The sequence below is a fragment of the Momordica charantia genome (genome assembly GCF_013281855.1).
Source record: "Momordica charantia cultivar OHB3-1 chromosome 8 unlocalized genomic scaffold, Mcharantia_2.0 BLBB01000008.1, whole genome shotgun sequence".
Taxonomy (NCBI): Eukaryota; Viridiplantae; Streptophyta; class Magnoliopsida; order Cucurbitales; family Cucurbitaceae; genus Momordica; species Momordica charantia.
The window spans coordinates 6,877,651-6,894,487 of NW_028275166.1; the positions used below are offsets into that span (position 1 = coordinate 6,877,651).

The window sequence follows — 16,837 nt, forward strand, 5'->3', positions numbered from 1 at the left end:
TATTTCTGATAATAAAAACTCCAGATATATTATTATTATTATTAATTTTTACTTATTTAAAAAGAGTGAAATATTTATTTGTTATGAATTTTTTACTTTTATATATTTCTTAAAAATATTCATCAACGTCGACATTTTTCGATATTTTTATTGACATTTTTAAAAAGTTGAGATTTCATAATTTCTATCGACATCGACAATTAAAATCTTAATTGTAAGTAAGTATTTTCAGGTAATAACTAAAGTACAAAAGTGGAAATTTACCCTCAATCTACCATTTTATAATAATAAAGTGAAAAAGATATTACGAACTTGAACCTAACTCAATCCATTAATATATATATCATTAACTAAAAGGTGGTGACTTCGAATTCCCACCCAAATAGATTGGTAAGACTAACCTATTCATTAAAAGGTTACATTATTAAAAAATAATTATGTGATGTAAATTACGGATTATGAAGAGCTGTAAAGGTTGAATTTGCATAATCTATGTTTGGATTAAACACATGAATACATTTATAAACACATGAGTTTCCGTAATATGTGTTTGATTTTTTAATTAATTGTTTTTTTAGCATGTTTCATTTTTTTTTATTGACCTTTACTTCTTAGTCATAATATATCAAAACTCATTTGGGAATAGCCAAAATCATTTTTGTCAGTGTTAAAACCATCTCCTTTTTCATTGATAGAAAAATTCAAAAATTAATTTTTGAAAAGTTCACCTAAAATTTAATATTATATTTTCTGGACGAGAAAATACAGTGGAATTAGATGACTGTATTTCGTATTCTGAGATTAGTCGAGATATGCAAATAAACATAAAAAAGAAAAAATTAATAAAAATATGTTGATTGGATAATCCAAAATGTTATTGTCCTTGTTTGCTTCGATTTCACCCCAATTAAATTTACGTATATATAAACAATTAAACAAACTTCTGAGAGGTCCTTCCTTCTTTTTCCTCTGGTCTGCGTCAGGAGGTGAGATATAGCTTTAGATTTCATCTCTTATTCTCTCTCTCTCTCCATTTTTTTTTTCTGGATCCACAAGCAAACTCCTAGATCTCAATCGCCACCCATCCCCTCCATCTTAAATTCTCTCGGATTTTGATCGCCTTCTTGTCTCCCACAATTCGCCACTACAAGGTAATCTTCCGCCTTCCACATGTTTCATGCTGATTACAGATTCATGAAGTTGCTTGTAATTTTAGTTTCTCTGTGGAATCGGATTCGGGTTGTTGTTTTTTTATTTCATTTTAGTTATGTTTGCTGTTGGTGAAGTTAGGGTTTAGTTTTTTTGGCTATGGTTATTGGATTCCCTGCTGCACTCTCGGATCGCGTGTTTGTTTGGATTGGATTGGATTGTGAGTTTTTATGCATATTTTTGTTTTGTTGCTTGAGATCCATTAGTAGTGGCATTGCTATTTGTTAACTAGTATTGGATCTGCTTTGTATGAGTGAATGCTGGTTTTCTGTAGCTGGTTGAGATTGAAGTTTTAGGGTTTAAGTGTCTGTAGTCTGATCAAGGAATTGATTGTGCACGTTTTTTTGTTGGTTCACTTCAGAAGGATCTAAGTCCTATATAGCGTTGGTTCAACTTCAGTTTTTCATTTTAAATCTGCTAAAAGATTGGGACTTTTTTCCTATCCAAAAAAGATTGGGACATTTTGTTTTATAATATTTTTGATGGTTTTGTTTATCTGCCTTCTCTTTCAGTTTTATTTGTATAACTATAAACCATGTGGAGGTTCAAGCCTTTCATGCACAAAGAACCGTCTGGTCTTGAAGGTCGCTCAATTGATGTTGGCAATATTAAGATTCATGTTAGAAACGTCATTGCTGAAGGAGGATTCTCTTGTGTGTACTTAGCCAAGGATGCTGTACACCTTTCAAAACAGTATGCTTTAAAGCACATTATATGCAATGATGAGGAATCACTTGAATTGGTGTTGAAGGAGGTTTCTGTAATGAAATCGCTCCGTGGCCACCCCAATGTTGTTACGCTTTATGCCCATACTATCATAGATATGGGACGCACGAAGGAAGCTCTACTTGTGATGGAATTTTGTGAGAAGTCTTTGGTTAATGTCCTGGAGAGTAGAGGAGCTGGGTACTTTGATGAAAAGCAAGTTCTCTTAATTTTCAGAGACGTGTGCAATGCAGTATTTGCCATGCATTGCCATTCCCCACCAATTGCTCACAGGTAATCATGGTAGCTAATTATTTATATTGAAGCAATATTTTGCTCCTCTAAGTTATAATAGTTTCCACATAATTCTTGATTTTGACGTTTTCCATGCCTAGCTGATGAATTGACATGATTGTTTCAGCTAGTAGTTTGTTTGTTAACTTGTAGTTCTGTAGTTTTGTAATTAAGAAACAAAAAGATCTTGTTCAGTAGCTTTGAAGTTATGTCTACACTCTTATATATTTTTTGTGGTATATGGTTTTCGTTTATCTAATCCAACCATGTTTGGAAGCGCTTGTCGCTGCTATATGGTTTTTGTATTGCTATTCTTTTATAAGGTTATGGTATGGTCCGAGTTTTTTGTTAATGAATCAACAAAGATTCTAATTTTTTATTGCTATTCTTTTATAAGATTATTAATTATTAATTTTCCCCCTTGTCACTGCAATTTTCAGAGATTTGAAAGCTGAAAATGTTTTGTTAGGCTCAGATGGCCTCTGGAAATTGTGTGATTTTGGAAGCACTTCTACAAATCACAAGCGCTTTGAGAAGCCCGAGGAGATGGGCATTGAAGAAGATAATATCAGGAAGTACACTACACCTGCCTATAGGGCCCCTGAGGTATCAAAAGTTCCATATCTTATAAATAACTTGCAGTTTGTGATATTTGGTTGTAAATATGGTATTAATTTTTGTAAATTTTCTGATATGATGCAGATGTGGGATCTATTCCGTAGAGAACTTATAAATGAGAAAGTTGACATATGGGTATGTGAAGTATTTCTTTTCCTCAATATTCAAAATATTAAGTTACCATTGATCTCAATAGTTGTAATTGTGTAACCGAAAGAGCTTGTAGCTTGTTGGCTTAGTGGATAGACTATTCGTAGGCCCTGGTTCGAGTCTTGGTACAAAAAAATAGTTGTAATTGTGAGATAGAGTTCATGTTATATTTATATCAATTCTTAACACCTTCCTCCACACATGAGCTCAACTTTACTTTGTCAAGGTATTAGGTGGCTTACCATGGTTACTATTGATCTTGAAGTGGGGAAAATATGATAATGCATGCCTACCAGAGCACAACACTTCACCTCTGGAAGCTTTAAACGAACTTTTAAAATTTAAGCTACAAGTTGAGGATAATTTATTTATTCCATAAATTTTATACAGATTAATCATAGATATTCTGATTTCTGAGTAATTTTAAATGATTGGTGTTCTTTTCATAATGGAGATTTAAATTCTGTTACATCACAGGCTCTTGGGTGTCTTCTCTTCCGTATATGTTACTTCAAAAGCGCTTTTGATGGAGAGTCAAAACTTCAAATTTTAAATGGGAATTATCGAATTCCAGAGTTACCTAAATATAGCCCATCCATTACAGACCTAATCAGAGATATGCTCCAAGGATCCCCAAATGACAGACCAGACATCACGCAGGCAAGCGCTTTGCTTGATTGGCCATTCATCTCCATGAATTTAGGTTAGTTTAGATTGCTCATGTCCATGACAATAATAGGTGTCAGGATTCTCATAGTTTTCCTTCCTAATCTTGCGGTTGGTTTGTGCTGTGGCAGGTCTGGTTTCGTGTTAATGGGCTACTACCTGTTGATTCACAGAAATCATTACCTGATCAGCCACCTGACATGCCCCCTACAGACAAACTGGAAGGTGAGGGTGAAGAGTACCTTTAGCTTTAGTGTTCACTAGTCTTAATAGATCTCTTTTCCTAAAGAAAAATTTGAATGAAAGATAGGATTCATGTGGGTTGGAATCAAGTAAACTATTATGCTCCAGCAGCATTTACTTGTTATATGCTCTTTAGTTCATTGAGAAAGCAGATGTCGTTTATAGAGTGGGAGAAATATGTGTGAAGGGTTTAAATTATGATTTGATGTGGAAGTTTGTTGATGTAAATGACATTCTTAGCAGGCATTATTTCAAATACCATGAACAAGTCACCTCCGATGCCTCGTCGAAGTCCACCCCCACCTCCATCAGTTAAAAGTTCATCACAAGCAGCACATGTATCTAAGGCAGCAGGGGCAGGTGGAGGTGGAGGGCCGGTGGGTGCCTTCTGGTCTACTCAACATGCCAATGACACCACCATCATAGAGGATGCAACCAAAATTAGGTTTGATGAAGAATCGACTTCTCGTAGTGCATCTAAAGCCGATAAGGTTAATCCAAATAATCATTCTACGCGTAAGAATGCCAGTCCTGGGGATATAAACCAAAAGTCAAACAAGACAGATAGTGGTTCATTCAGAGATTTCGAATTATCATTTTTCCAGAACGAAACGGAGCGTGGTTCTGAAGAGTCCAAAGGATCAAAAATTGAGAGTTCTGCTTTCCAGGACAAAGCTTTTAACAATTTTGTTGCTGAGTTTGGTACCGCCAATTTCAGTTCTGATGTCACTAACAACAGATCAGGAAAGGAAGTAGCTTTAGAGGCTGAGGTGGAGAAGTTGAAGGAACAACTGAAGCAAGCAAATGTGGAGAAAACTGAAATCACATCCAAATTTGAAAAGCTGTCTGCTATCTGCCGTTCTCAGAGGCAAGAGATACAGGAGCTCAAGCAAGCACTTGCTGCTAGGAGTCCATCACCAAACAAAGTTGAAATGAAAAACCATAACTCCCGGGACGTTCCGCCTTCCACTATGCCGCGGGTATTTCCTTGCTTTTTTCTTTTCTTTTTCGTCCTGTGAATATCTTTGTAACATAAAGTGATTAGTGTTAATTTCACATTTCAGCTACAAAAGACCGATGTGAACGCTCAAAGCCCAGATGCAAAGCAATGGCAGGCATTTGCAGAAGAATCCCCGAACCAGCAGCCTGTTAATCCGGAAAAGGGTGTAAAATCTATGAGGACCAGAAGCCTCCAGAGAAAGCAGGCTGCTCCAGAAGACACTGGTTTCGAAAGTTGGGGCTTCGGAGCGGAAAGTTTCACATCTGTTTCTGCTGGAAGCTCCAACGCATCAGGATTAGCTGGTGAAAGGAGTAGCTCACAACAACGTATTGGTGAACCCAGAAACACTGACATATCTTCTCAACCTGCTGGATGGGCTGGTTTCTAGTTCCGGCCATGGTAGGGAGCTGAAGGTGATCTTTGAATGCAGTTTCTTGTTTCCTCGCGATACTTTTCGAGGAAATGATGCTTGCAAGAGTACAAATTTGTGGTCGGCTTGAAAGATAAGTACTACTGATAGGGACATTTTCATTTGAATCCAATATATATATATGTGTGTGTATTTGTGGTTGTGGTTTATAAGATCAAGTGATATGGGGGAACTTCTGGATGTGTTGCTTGTTTTGGTCTAATATAATAAGTTACCATTTGCACCAATCATCGGACTTCAAATCATTTCTTTGCTACCTCTCTTTGAATTTCTGTTTACATCTCTGTCAAACCCTTTGTTTGTGGGTTTAAACGGGGGTTCTTGCTGGGCTTTCAACTTTTGTTCACTTTGATTATTGTATTTTCGACTTTGGTTCTTGTATCTTTTATTTTGGTCCAATTTGACATTTGTACTTTTAACTTTGATTTTAACTTTGATTCATTTTTTTGTTCTTGTACTTCTAGTCGAAATAAATGAGATAAACATGGAGGAACCAATTTTTTTTCTCTCTAAAATACAATGATTAAAAGTTAGAAGTACATTGACCAAAATGACCGAAACGGAAAGAGTATTTAAACCTAAAATACTTCATAAAATACATTTGACATGAGAATATGAAAGTAGAAAGAACACGATTCATTGATTCAAGTGAAGTCCATTTTATTTTCTCTTGTCATCAGTTCTAAACACAGTAGTCTTCCTTCTATGATCTAAAATTCCTCTTAGTTGCTTCATTTGTTCTTCCATGGCTGAGATCAAATTCTTTTGAACCTGTACCCAAAAAAGCAAGCAAAAACTGTAATGATTCTGTCAATAAACTCTTGTATTAAACTCAAAGGCTTTCTAACAAGATTTTGAGAAAAACATTAAATTTTTTCATTGTTTATTCATGTTTGAGGTTGAATGAGATGAAATTAAAACTTTAAATACATGTTTGGCTAAAAGATTTGTATAGTTTAGGGTTGGAATATGAGTTTAAATTAAAACTTTAAATTTCAAACCCACGAACCATACACATGCTACACAAATATTAGCTTTTGTAACTCATTTCTTCACATAATCTGAAGTTCCAAACTCATGCTTTTCAAATCAAGCCAAGTATAGAAATAAAAAACAATTCCCTCCAAAAAACCAATGTCAAATATTACAGAGCTTAGAGGGAATTGGTCAAATCATGGTACGAGTTTCCACGACAACCAAACGTAATAGGTTAGACAATTGTCCCGTGAAAATAATCGAGGTGCATGCAAGCCGGCCCGGGGACTCACGGATATTAAAAAGAAAAGAAAGAAAAAAGCATCCAAATCAATCAATCATGAAATGGGATCATCAAACCTCCAAATGTTCATGCAGACTACTCTGAGTATCAAGTTGTTGTCTCACCACTTCCATCAGCTGATTCCCTCTGTTTGGATGAAATATCAAAGTCTGCAACAGTTTCTTGTTTTGACTAATTGTTAATGTAAAGTGAAAAAATACAAGCTTACATGTTTTGGTTAGGCTGCAACATTGTCTTCATCTTAGTCTTTTTCTCAGATTTTCCTGCTCCACAAACACATCACTATTATTTGTTTGATGTAATCAAGAAATTTCGGTTAAGTTACCGTTCCATTTTGTGTATCTCAGTGATTATAACCTTTTGATCTCTATGTTATTATTTGTTTCATTTTAACCTGTATACTTTTCACATGTACGACGTTAACTATCCAAGTAACAGTAACATAAAACCGACATGGTACTATTTGGAGGATATGACACATTCTCGTCCGAATTTTTTTGTTATTGCTCGAGTAGAACCAAATGTGATGGATTAAATCGAGATTCTTACAAAGTACATGAACTAAAATGGAGTAAACGTATAAATAGATGGACCAAAATGTTAAAAGTGTATTACAGTTACAGTTTACCTGATAATTTTCTTAACTTTAACAAATCTCTTTATAGAATTACACGTTGGATAGAGTTGTAAACATGAAGGTACCTTCTGAAAATTCTTGAGTGTGCTGAGAAATACGGTATTTCTGAGATGGAAATCATTTGGTTAAAAACATCAACCAAACAGTGAAGAGAAATGTTACAAGTTTTTTAATATGACCTGCAAGTGGCTTTTTATATGCAAGATATTCAAGCCTTTAGTTTTCATCAAGTGACAGAGTTGCTTTGGTGTGGCTTCTGCTGATTTGCAACAAACATAGTTACTAAACCGGATTCGCATATCCACGTTCGATCGATAAACATACAAATACACCACTTACTTTGAGCACCTCCGAGTCGATTGACGCAGTCGACGAATTTCTGGTGAAGTTCCTCAGTCCATTTAACTCGCGTCTTTGAAACGACTATTGATTTTGGCTGCATTGAAGAGACAACAAGAAACATACCAAAGAAGTTAATGTGTTTTTGTTTCTTCTAAAAAACATAAAACATAAAACGACAAACAGGAAATGATAAATAATTACTGAACACCTTTCTATTCTCGTTTTCAGTCAACTCCTCCCATGGCCAGGAGTGCTCACCATTGAATTCTTGGCAATTGCTCGACTGACCTCGAGTTCCTTGATGTTGTGGTGAGTCAAAAGAAGACGAGACATGTAGGTGATGTTGATCATCTTGAATGCTGGAGGATGCAAACGAAGAATCAAAGTGAGACTCGGCTTCTGAAAACGCATCGTAGCCCTCAAAGGCATAGAGATCAAGAAACGGCGACGCGAGTGGATAAAACCCATTGAAATCACTCATCAACATTTCATCATTCCACAAATTCATATCATATCATATGAAGGAATATAAGAAAATGTAAAGCTACAAAACGCTATATGTAGGAAGATGAGAGGCTGTTCTGTTGATCCACTTCCTTATTGCTTTTTTTTTCTCTCTCTCTCTCTTTGTAATGATAACTACATAATGTTGTCATGTAGTAACATCTCAAAAAGCTTTCTTTTATTATTATTTATTTTTTTCTCCCTACAAAGTTTCAAGATATCCACAAGTAGTACAAAGCTTTAGAGAAATATATAAGTTGTACAAAATTTTGAGTACAGTAGAATTCTATACAAATCAACTACAATTTTAAAAGTTAAGGGCTTTGTTTGTTTCTTCCTTAGAACCCGTTTTTCTATTCATTAGAAAAAGAAAAGCTTTTTATCTAATAACACTAGGTACCATTTTGGTTTTTATGTTTCATCTTCAGACTTTTTAAGTTTAATTTTTATTGTATGATTAATTTATATGACACATTTTTATTATAGTCTCAATAGTTTGGTTATACATACACTTTCAAAAAATCTCAATCATCAGTTGTAGGGTAACGGAATCAGTTCTTAATACTTAGATATTTATCCATCAGTACTAGTAATCAACAAAAAGTGAGTATCTCTTATCTGATTACCAATAAGTAACTAGTATATGTTTAGAACTTCAAGTTAAATCATACCCACTAAAATGGTAATTTAACCATCTTTAAATAATCACTAATAATTTGCCTCTCATAAAGAATCTTTTTTCCTAGAATAAAGTAATAAATTGTGTAGAGAGGTTTGAATTTGAAATAGAAATTTCAAATCAATTAAAATTTAAAAAAACATTCCGACTCCTGAGGTCAGATAATATTAAAATAATTAAATATCATGGAAGAATATTGAAAGCTACTTGGAATAAAGCGAAAAAGGGAATACATGGTATTGCAATTCTTTTAAACTTCAAAGTGGATTTCTTCATTTTTCCAGAAAATGGAATTTTCAACTCCATTCCTGCCGCTTCAATAATTGCACGACAGTCCCTCAGGCCTTTTTATCACCCACGGCAAGCACAATGGGCCAAAAATCACGGGCCAGCTTCAAGATCACGTGACTTCCGTTTTCAGCCCACGAAAAAGTTCCCGCCCTTTACACTTTTCAAGCTCCCCTTCTCTTCCGAGATTCAACCGGCGGCGTCGCCGGTGCAGCTTTCTGCTCACCGATTTCCGACCGAAGTTGCTCTACGTTCATCTTCAACCACCGGCTTTCGCTCCATAAATCGTCCAATTGCTTCCTCAAAGCTGAATACTCGCCGGCGCCGGCTGCCTCATCGCTTTCTTGTTCGCCGACGCCTTCGATTTTGATTTTTCCCAATGTTAGATACGGCATTTTGGAGAGCAGAGTCCTGGCAGTAAAATCTTCCGTTCTAACGCTAACCGGAAATCTCATGGTCCATCGGAACTTCACCGCCGCCCGGTCCCTCACCTTGAACCTCGATCCCGCACAAATCTCCACACTCGAGAGCACATCGTCGATTCGAGTCAAGACCTGCGAGCAGTCGATCCCATTTCCGAGCGTCAGGTCAGAATCGGCTTCTCCAGAAGTTTCGGCGCCATCGTCGACGGACTTTCCCTTACTCAGAGCAGCAACATCATCATCCATTCGCGAAATCGCGTTCCGATAGGGCAAATTCAAATTCGGGATGTGCGACTGGACGGATCTCCGGAGAGTGAAATCGCCGAGTCGAGGGCGGAAGTGGAGGAAGAACCGAGGGGGTTCGTTGCGTGGAAGGTTGAATTCCGCCGTGAAAGCCATGGGAGCGTCGATCGGCGAGCCGAACAGTCCGATTCCGGCCTTGAGGGCGAGAGTGAAGGGGTTGATGGAATCATTGGGGCGGTAAGAGAGGTTGAAGGAAGGGCCGGATCTGAAGAAAGTGCTGAAGGTGAAGGAGAGATCGTGGACGTCTGCAACTTCAATGGCGGAACGAAGGGGGAAGCCGAAGAAATTGAGAGGGATTTTGGCTCTCAGAATAGGGTTTTGGTCGTCGCGGAAGATGATGGAAGCTTTCATATTAATCTGATAATTTTTATTTTTTTTCGAAATTGGAAACCAAAATCAAATTAATGGAATGGATTCGATAAAATGCACAAATCAACACATTTATATGTCTTCCGCTGCGCTACACTCTAAAAGGAATCTTTTTCGAAAAATAAAATTAGAAGTATTTCAATTTGGTAAGGTAGTGAATAAAACATTTTTGCCCACTTAGTGAATAAAACATTACGGGACAGTCATAAGAGTTACGAGAGTGGAAGAACAAATTATTTATTAAATTAATATTTTTGCCCAATTAGTGAAGTAAACCACCGACTTAACTGCAACACCACTTTTTTCTTTTGTGTTAGTTAACTAGCAATGAAAGGAGTTTATGGACCGTTTTAAACTATTTCTTAGACTTAAAGCATACAATGTCTTTTTTTAATCTCAAGAATCAAATAGACATGAAATCCAAACTCTAGAGTAAAAAAAAAAAAAAAAAGAGTATTTTGACCTATTAACTTATTTTAAAATGAAAAATTGTTTTATACAATTTTATTTAGATACAAATCTAATAATCTATTTATACTAATAAAATATAATTAATGTTAAAATATATAATATAATTTAAATAGCGATGCTGATGCTGATGCCAAAGTCAAACCAAAACCAATGTGAAAATCAAAATCAATCCAAAACCCGGTACTAAAACCAAAATCTATACCAAACCAAAACCAAAAGCAATGCCAAAATCAATACCAAAAACCAAAACAATGCCAAAAGTATTATCTTCAAGGGCTTTAAAAGAAGAATATACTTAATAAAAATAGGAAGATTGCATGAAGATTGAAGGGCTTTAATTGAGAATTGAAATGTATCTACCGTACAAGCCTTTTTTGTTGAAAAATAATTGCGGGAGTGGCTCAATTGGATATTGCACATTCACTAGGGGCCCATTCGTAATTTCAGTGCCTTCCACAGTTGACGTGGCAGAAGATTACCCTTTTGTCCCCCTCGTAGTTGACGGCGATTGCTCGGAAACGAAAACGACAGACCTAACAATTTCGACGTGTCGTTTGGTCTTACTTTCATTTCCCTTTTTGCCTATGGCCCAATAGTTGCTCTCTCTTTTTAATTCAAATGCTTTCTTTCTACATTATCTATATTTTTAATTTCATAAAGTTCTCTCTCTCTCTTTTATCCTTTCAAAATTCATAGCTAAACATCAAAAACCAAAAAGATTAAATCTTATTTTAATTTATCAATACATATTAATACACGTTTAAGAAACTTTATTTATTTAAGCAACTAACGACAAACTAATAACGATGGCTAAAATTGTTAGGTTTTTAAAATTCGAAGAGTGAAATTAATATTTTTAAACTTCAAATGCCAAATTAGATTAGATTTGAAATCTTAAAAATCTAGTTTAATGAGTCAATTTTGGATAAAATAATTTTAAATAAATATATGATTCAAATATCTGGATATAAAACATGCAAATTAATCCCAATCAATCAAAATCCCACATTAAATTTCCTTGAAGATAACAATATAATCTTTTATTATCCTGTGGCAAAATGGTAATATATTCAATACTAATACCAATTTCCATGTTCAAACAAGGGACTTTTTAAAAAATTTAGAAAAGAACAAGTTCTTCTAAAATTATTTGGGAAATAAGGTTTTGGTCTCTCTAATAGTATTTTTTTAATTTGCTCGATCACATTCCTTTTTTTTTTCTTTTAATTTTTTCTTTAAGATCGTTTTTCCTTTTCTTTTTTACTCATTTTAACTGCATCTATAATAATTGGCATATACCTCCGACTGCATCTATGATAATTTTTACTTCCGATCAAAAGGTTGTGAGTTAGAATCCCCTACTCAACATGTTTATACTAAAAAAAAAATTACATCTATGTTTAAAAATATAATAATGTAAATTTTTTAAATAAAATATACCAAATAATATTTCTTGATCTATCTTTCAAATAAGTTGTAGACCCATCAAATCAATCTCTTCAAAACAATTAAAATTTTACAAAATATTAAGAAAACTAAAATTTTAATGTAAATATTACATTATAAGAAAAAAAAATTAACTTACCTGAAAGTGACCAAATATTTCAAACAAATATTAAAATCTTAAAATGATTTTTATAGTAATAAAAACATAGCAATAAAAAACAATTGTCTTCCCAATATTAAGTTAAATATTTTTATTACCATGATAATAGTTACTTTAAAATTTTTAGTTTTCAAAAAATATATTTTTGAAAATTTTAATTGTCATGATGCGATTGAGGAACACCCTTATATGAAAAATATATGGTAAATTATATCTAAAAAAATTGATTTTATAGAGTCTACAATTTATTTGAAAGATAGATTATTAAATTACATTTGATATATTTTAAAAAATGATGGTAGGAGTCCAAAACTATTTTTAAGATATGCATGTAGGCAAAGTTAAAAGATAATAATTAAAAAAATAAAACTTAGATGCATTCCATTTAAAATAAAATAAAAAATCCTTCAAAAAAGAAAAAAAATTGAATAAAAATGTCAGTCAAATTAAAAAAAAATAGAATACCTCTTAAAGGTACCTTTTAGAATAATAGCTCATTTTTTAATATTTGTTTGAAATATTTATTAAGTTTAAAGTCTTTTCAATATTTGTCAATATAAACTTAGTTTAACAGTAATTACTATCCGTTCCCCGTCCCTGAAAAAAAAACCTGAATTAATTGAATGAGCTAGGCAAAATAATAATAAAAAAAAATCTATAACGGGACTTTAATGGCCCGTTTTCATCTGCCAAAAAAGTGGAATACGTTTCTTGAACAGTGTTGCAGGACTTAACCCGATACCTTACAACACTCCAAATAATTCAGTCTCAAAATTCATCTCAACTTTGACATAAGTTACATATGTGCACGAAGGTGTCGACCAATTTCAGGCTTTTTTAAATATAAATAATTTTAAAACAACTTGTTTTTTATATATATATATATTTTTTAAATGGTCTACTGTTTCAGAAAGTCCTCGAACAACATTAAAAGTATTAGGTAAACATATCATTATTGCTAAGAAAAGAATATAAAAGCCACACCTAACTATAACTCAACTCGTTAAGTCATATATATTTGAGTGTTAGATATTCGAATCTCTACGCCACCTCACAATGTTGACTAAAAAAATTAAGAAAATTACAAAGAAGTTAGTTGAAGCACCTTTCCCATCTTCCATCAGCAGCCCTTGTGAAAATTCTTGGCTTCTTCTTTGGGAAGGTCTCTCTCCAATCTGGGTGTTCCACTATATAAGCCCACTGCCTGTTCAGAGAGGAAGAGAATAATGTATTTCACATATACGTTTATGAGCATGCGGTATATGATTGGTTGGAAGAACGTCGTGAAATTCAAGCGATTGTAGATGATGAAATAACGAGTAAATTTATCGTATTTGAAATGTTATACCTTCTTTCATTCTCCACAAAGTCTGGTCCTTCTGCATAAGGAGAGGTAGAACATGTTTGAAGGATTTCGGAATCGGAAAGGTGTTGTAGAGACAGAGCCATATGTTGTTTCCATTGGGACCTGTTACATCACAAGAACATCATTCTATGTCGGTCCAAGTAAATGGTAACAAAATCGTCACAAGTAAAAAAATAAAAAGGAAAATGATCATGGGAAAGATTTACAAGTCAGAGGGTGCAAGTTACCAGCGGAATGGTTCGATTTTGAACTGATCGGTTTGAGTTTCGTATGCCTCCAGTAGTCTGCCCATCGAATTTGGATCCTCGTATGACGAAGATAATCGAATTCTCCGAACAACTTCATCGGGACATCTTGATGTACTATCAAAGCTAGCAGGGAACACAGATCCATCAGAAGTTTTCACCTGAATTAGCAAGAAAGAAAATCCCATAATGCAGACTGGAAAGTAACTTCTACTTCTGTATTAAATCCATTGGAGAGCATTTCTCATCACACAGTATGACTTTAAATGACTATTCACAATCACATGATTTCGCAACTATAAAAAATCGATAACTCTCAAAAAAGGAATCAGCGAAAGACATTATGCACGAATTGACGGTTAAAGGTAGTTACTCAGAGCATATTTACACTCAAGCAAGGCCAGTCTTCCCGACATGTGTAATGTTACTCGTATAGTTCGTAAATCTTCTCATAGATTGTGATCTTATAATAACTGCACCCGGAAAAAGAAAAGCAATAAAGAAAACACGAAACTGTATAGGGCGAAGGCTGACCGCTAATCCATTGAAGATAGGGTAAGCATTCCCTTCAGAGTCTCTCCGAGTGTTATGCTGAAGAATACAAAGAGTCTGAAGATGAAAATTCTCTGGCCTTGTCCACAGACTCTTGATAATTTTGTAGCATAGCGGAAAAGAATAACCCTCCATCTTTTTACGGCTTCCTGACCCGGTTATATGATTATTTTCCTGCATCAAACCCCAATTCATTCAATTCAATTCAATTCAACCATTCTGGTTGTGTGGATACTATCCTTGGAAATCAATCACAAAGTTAGAACTTAGAGGTCCTGAGCCAGACTTTTAGTACAACATCTTCAAAACCTCCAACTAAATGTACCTGCATTTTGTAATAGATTCAAAGTCAATCCCCAAGCATTTTGTTAGAGCAATTAGGTTGCGATTACAAGCAGGATCGACATCGAAGAAATTACATCTAACTCAGCATTGGAAGCGGGATCAACAACTAGGGATAACATCTGCGAGAGGGCTTTCATGATAATGTCCGGAAAATCCATGTGCGCAACAGATATCCTGAAATCCAGGAAATGAATTAGAATGCACAAGTGACCACAATGGCTACGTTAGCAGAATATACGTATAATCTCTTTGCTTTAATTCTTACATTCCATTTTTTCGGTTCCGAATAGCTATGCCCACACAAGTTGTTGCTTCGTCGGTGCCAACAAACTTTATTTATGCATCAAGTATAAAGACACGGAGTTAGAAAAGAACAAGTACACTATTTACTATAATAGATTCATTGGAAGTCAACACTTCAATACGATGGTCTGCTTACTCCACTAAGCATTAACTTTCATCTAAAATGCAACTGAAAATACTTGGTTGTGTAAGGAAGGACAAATACCATCATCTTAATCTTTTGGCATCTTTCCGTGGATTTTCTGTATCTCAAAAAGCTTATCTTAAGAGTATTATTGATAGTTCATGGGACATGGGAAGTGTTAGATATTTGGCTAAAACAAAGTCTTGGAAACACAACTATTTTTTGAAGCATAACAATGCAGGAGAAAGATTATGAACAATCTACGAGCCAGCTGACTTCAATATCGCTGTTAAAATGATATTCTAACCACGATGCGGATATTCATATCGATTATCCTGTAAGAGAAATTAGGAAAGGACATCATTGAATTCATGAATGAGTAGCTTAATCAAAGAGAGGGAGAAAAGAAATACATCCACTATTGCAGGATTAACCGTGGCATATTCTTTCTGAAACACATAGACCCATTTACTCATTGTTGATCTCTCCACACCAGACTCTGCAGAAACAGTGAACCTCATCTCTGAAATACCCTTGAAGGAATTCGTGGCCGAGACAAGAAAAGGGCACTCCATTAGAGCATTCAGGACATCAGCTCCCTGTTAAAAAAACATTACATGGATATCTTTTGGAATGATGAAACAAAGACAAAGAACCTTTTCCAAGCATGGCCAGTCGGATAACTAAAAAGTTCTGATCTGATTTAAGAGAAAATTTGCACATCGGTTGCTAATATTTCACATTAAGATTGAATATCTTGAAATCAATCAGCAAAATATGTTGCTCATAAGGTCAAATGCTCAAGAACAACAATAATGATGAAGCCAAACAGAATTAGACATCTGAGTTTTGCATTCAGATAAGTTCAGACATAGGCAGGTGATTCATTGAAACCTTCTAAACCCTCAACAGAAGTTAAACATTGACAAGCTGACAGTGTAGAGAGACTTGATCATGGAAAATACAATCAAAGAGAAGACAATAACAGACTTATATAATTCAAGAACTCAAAATTCATCCAAGATCAAAGACTGAAAATGGCCACAGCCCACCTCGTAAAACAAGAGAGAAGGGCAAATTCTGAATCGTATTCTCAGAAACCAAAGAGATGGTAAGGCTAAGTTAGAGATTGATTGAGATGGGCATTTTCAATGGAAAATTGGGGAGAAGGGAAAATGCAAAATAATGAAGATTCAGGCGGGAAGTACCTTGTTTGATGAAGATGATTCGATGTTAAAGGGTTTTCCGTCAACGAAAATCATGATTCTGGTATTGAAGCTTGAAGGAGATCAGAAGGGTAAATTTCTGCAGGTGCGTGGATAAGGAACCAATCAGAGGAATGACTTGTTTGAGGGGAAAAGATGGGTTTTCAGAGGGTTTTTTATTTTTTCTATTCATTTTCATACTTCGAATCACACAGGGGAAGACTGCTCTTTTTTCTCTTGGATGAAAGATCTCTCTCCTTTTTTTTTTTTTTATCACCCAGTTGAATCTGTCCAATTTAGTATTAAAATGTTAATTTCATCCACATCCACACCCACACCCAAGTTATGCCAAAACCAAACTTATTCAATTGGTTAATGTAACTTTGTCCCGCTAAAAATTGTGACTCAAAAATTAGCATATTTCAGCATATATATTTGTGTCTCAACAAAAATCTGACATATATTTTCAATCGAGAGGTTGT

At 34.7% G+C, this 16,837-nt stretch overlaps 4 protein-coding genes across 6 annotated transcripts; 1 reads left to right on the top strand and 3 right to left on the bottom strand.

Annotated features, from left to right (window-relative positions):
- Window positions 1-945: 945 nt before the first annotated feature.
- On the top strand, window positions 946-5,542 carry LOC111020313 (Protein kinase superfamily protein). 2 transcript variants are annotated; one of them, XM_022296953.2, is made up of 8 exons: window positions 946-1,151; window positions 1,722-2,208; window positions 2,649-2,814; window positions 2,911-2,961; window positions 3,454-3,636; window positions 3,774-3,867; window positions 4,126-4,865; window positions 4,950-5,542. In XM_022296953.2, exons 2-8 carry the CDS (start codon window positions 1,745-1,747, stop codon window positions 5,271-5,273), a joined length of 2,022 nt encoding a protein of 673 aa, XP_022152645.1. In that variant the 5' UTR covers window positions 946-1,151; window positions 1,722-1,744; the 3' UTR covers window positions 5,274-5,542. The 2 variants fall into 2 exon arrangements, with proteins under 2 accessions (XP_022152645.1, XP_022152646.1); XM_022296954.2 differs by having other exon boundaries at window positions 4,129-4,865.
- Window position 5,543: 1 nt separating this feature from the next.
- On the bottom strand, window positions 5,544-8,203 carry LOC111020349 (myb family transcription factor PHL5). The gene is made up of 7 exons (XM_022297000.2): window positions 7,782-8,203; window positions 7,571-7,667; window positions 7,411-7,487; window positions 7,297-7,336; window positions 6,803-6,857; window positions 6,651-6,720; window positions 5,544-6,086 (listed from the first exon to the last, which is right to left on the bottom strand). The coding sequence occupies exons 1-7, from the start codon at window positions 8,079-8,081 to the stop codon at window positions 5,976-5,978; spliced, it is 750 nt and encodes a 249-aa protein (XP_022152692.2). The 5' UTR covers window positions 8,082-8,203; the 3' UTR covers window positions 5,544-5,975.
- Window positions 7,827-10,196, bottom strand: LOC111020281 (uncharacterized). The gene is made up of 2 exons (XM_022296898.2): window positions 8,990-10,196; window positions 7,827-7,932 (listed from the first exon to the last, which is right to left on the bottom strand). Exon 1 carries the CDS (start codon window positions 10,118-10,120, stop codon window positions 9,209-9,211), a length of 912 nt encoding a protein of 303 aa, XP_022152590.2. The 5' UTR covers window positions 10,121-10,196; the 3' UTR covers window positions 7,827-7,932; window positions 8,990-9,208.
- A 3,004-nt stretch (window positions 10,197-13,200) lies between these two features.
- LOC111020342 (protein N-terminal asparagine amidohydrolase family protein) lies at window positions 13,201-16,591 on the bottom strand. 2 transcript variants are annotated; one of them, XM_022296990.2, is made up of 9 exons: window positions 16,359-16,591; window positions 15,564-15,749; window positions 14,989-15,053; window positions 14,798-14,897; window positions 14,665-14,703; window positions 14,341-14,552; window positions 13,809-13,952; window positions 13,564-13,683; window positions 13,201-13,419 (listed from the first exon to the last, which is right to left on the bottom strand). In XM_022296990.2, exons 1-9 carry the CDS (start codon window positions 16,410-16,412, stop codon window positions 13,308-13,310), a joined length of 1,032 nt encoding a protein of 343 aa, XP_022152682.1. In that variant the 5' UTR covers window positions 16,413-16,591; the 3' UTR covers window positions 13,201-13,307. The 2 variants fall into 2 exon arrangements, with proteins under 2 accessions (XP_022152682.1, XP_022152681.1); XM_022296989.2 differs by having other exon boundaries at window positions 13,809-13,987; window positions 14,361-14,552; window positions 16,359-16,586.
- Between the last annotated feature and the right edge of the window lie 246 nt (window positions 16,592-16,837).

Coding starts and splice junctions, on each gene's coding strand:
- LOC111020349 (XM_022297000.2), bottom strand. CDS start 8,081: ATGAATTTGTGGAATGATGAAATGTTGATGAGTGATTTCAATGGGTTT. Junction 7,668..7,781: donor CTGAAAACGAGAATAGAAAG/GTGTTCAGTAAT, acceptor TCTTCAATGCAG/CCAAAATCAATAGTCGTTTC. Junction 7,337..7,410: donor ATATAAAAAGCCACTTGCAG/GTCATATTAAAA, acceptor TTTCCATCTCAG/AAATACCGTATTTCTCAGCA.
- LOC111020313 (XM_022296953.2), top strand. CDS start 1,745: ATGTGGAGGTTCAAGCCTTTCATGCACAAAGAACCGTCTGGTCTTGAA. Junction 2,815..2,910: donor CTGCCTATAGGGCCCCTGAG/GTATCAAAAGTT, acceptor GATATGATGCAG/ATGTGGGATCTATTCCGTAG. Junction 2,962..3,453: donor ATGAGAAAGTTGACATATGG/GTATGTGAAGTA, acceptor GTTACATCACAG/GCTCTTGGGTGTCTTCTCTT.
- LOC111020342 (XM_022296989.2), bottom strand. CDS start 16,412: ATGATTTTCGTTGACGGAAAACCCTTTAACATCGAATCATCTTCATCA. Junction 15,054..15,563: donor TTAATCCTGCAATAGTGGAT/GTATTTCTTTTC, acceptor GCATAAATAAAG/TTTGTTGGCACCGACGAAGC. Junction 13,988..14,360: donor CTATCTTCAATGGATTAGCG/GTCAGCCTTCGC, acceptor TTGCTAATTCAG/GTGAAAACTTCTGATGGATC.
- LOC111020281 (XM_022296898.2), bottom strand. CDS start 10,120: ATGAAAGCTTCCATCATCTTCCGCGACGACCAAAACCCTATTCTGAGA.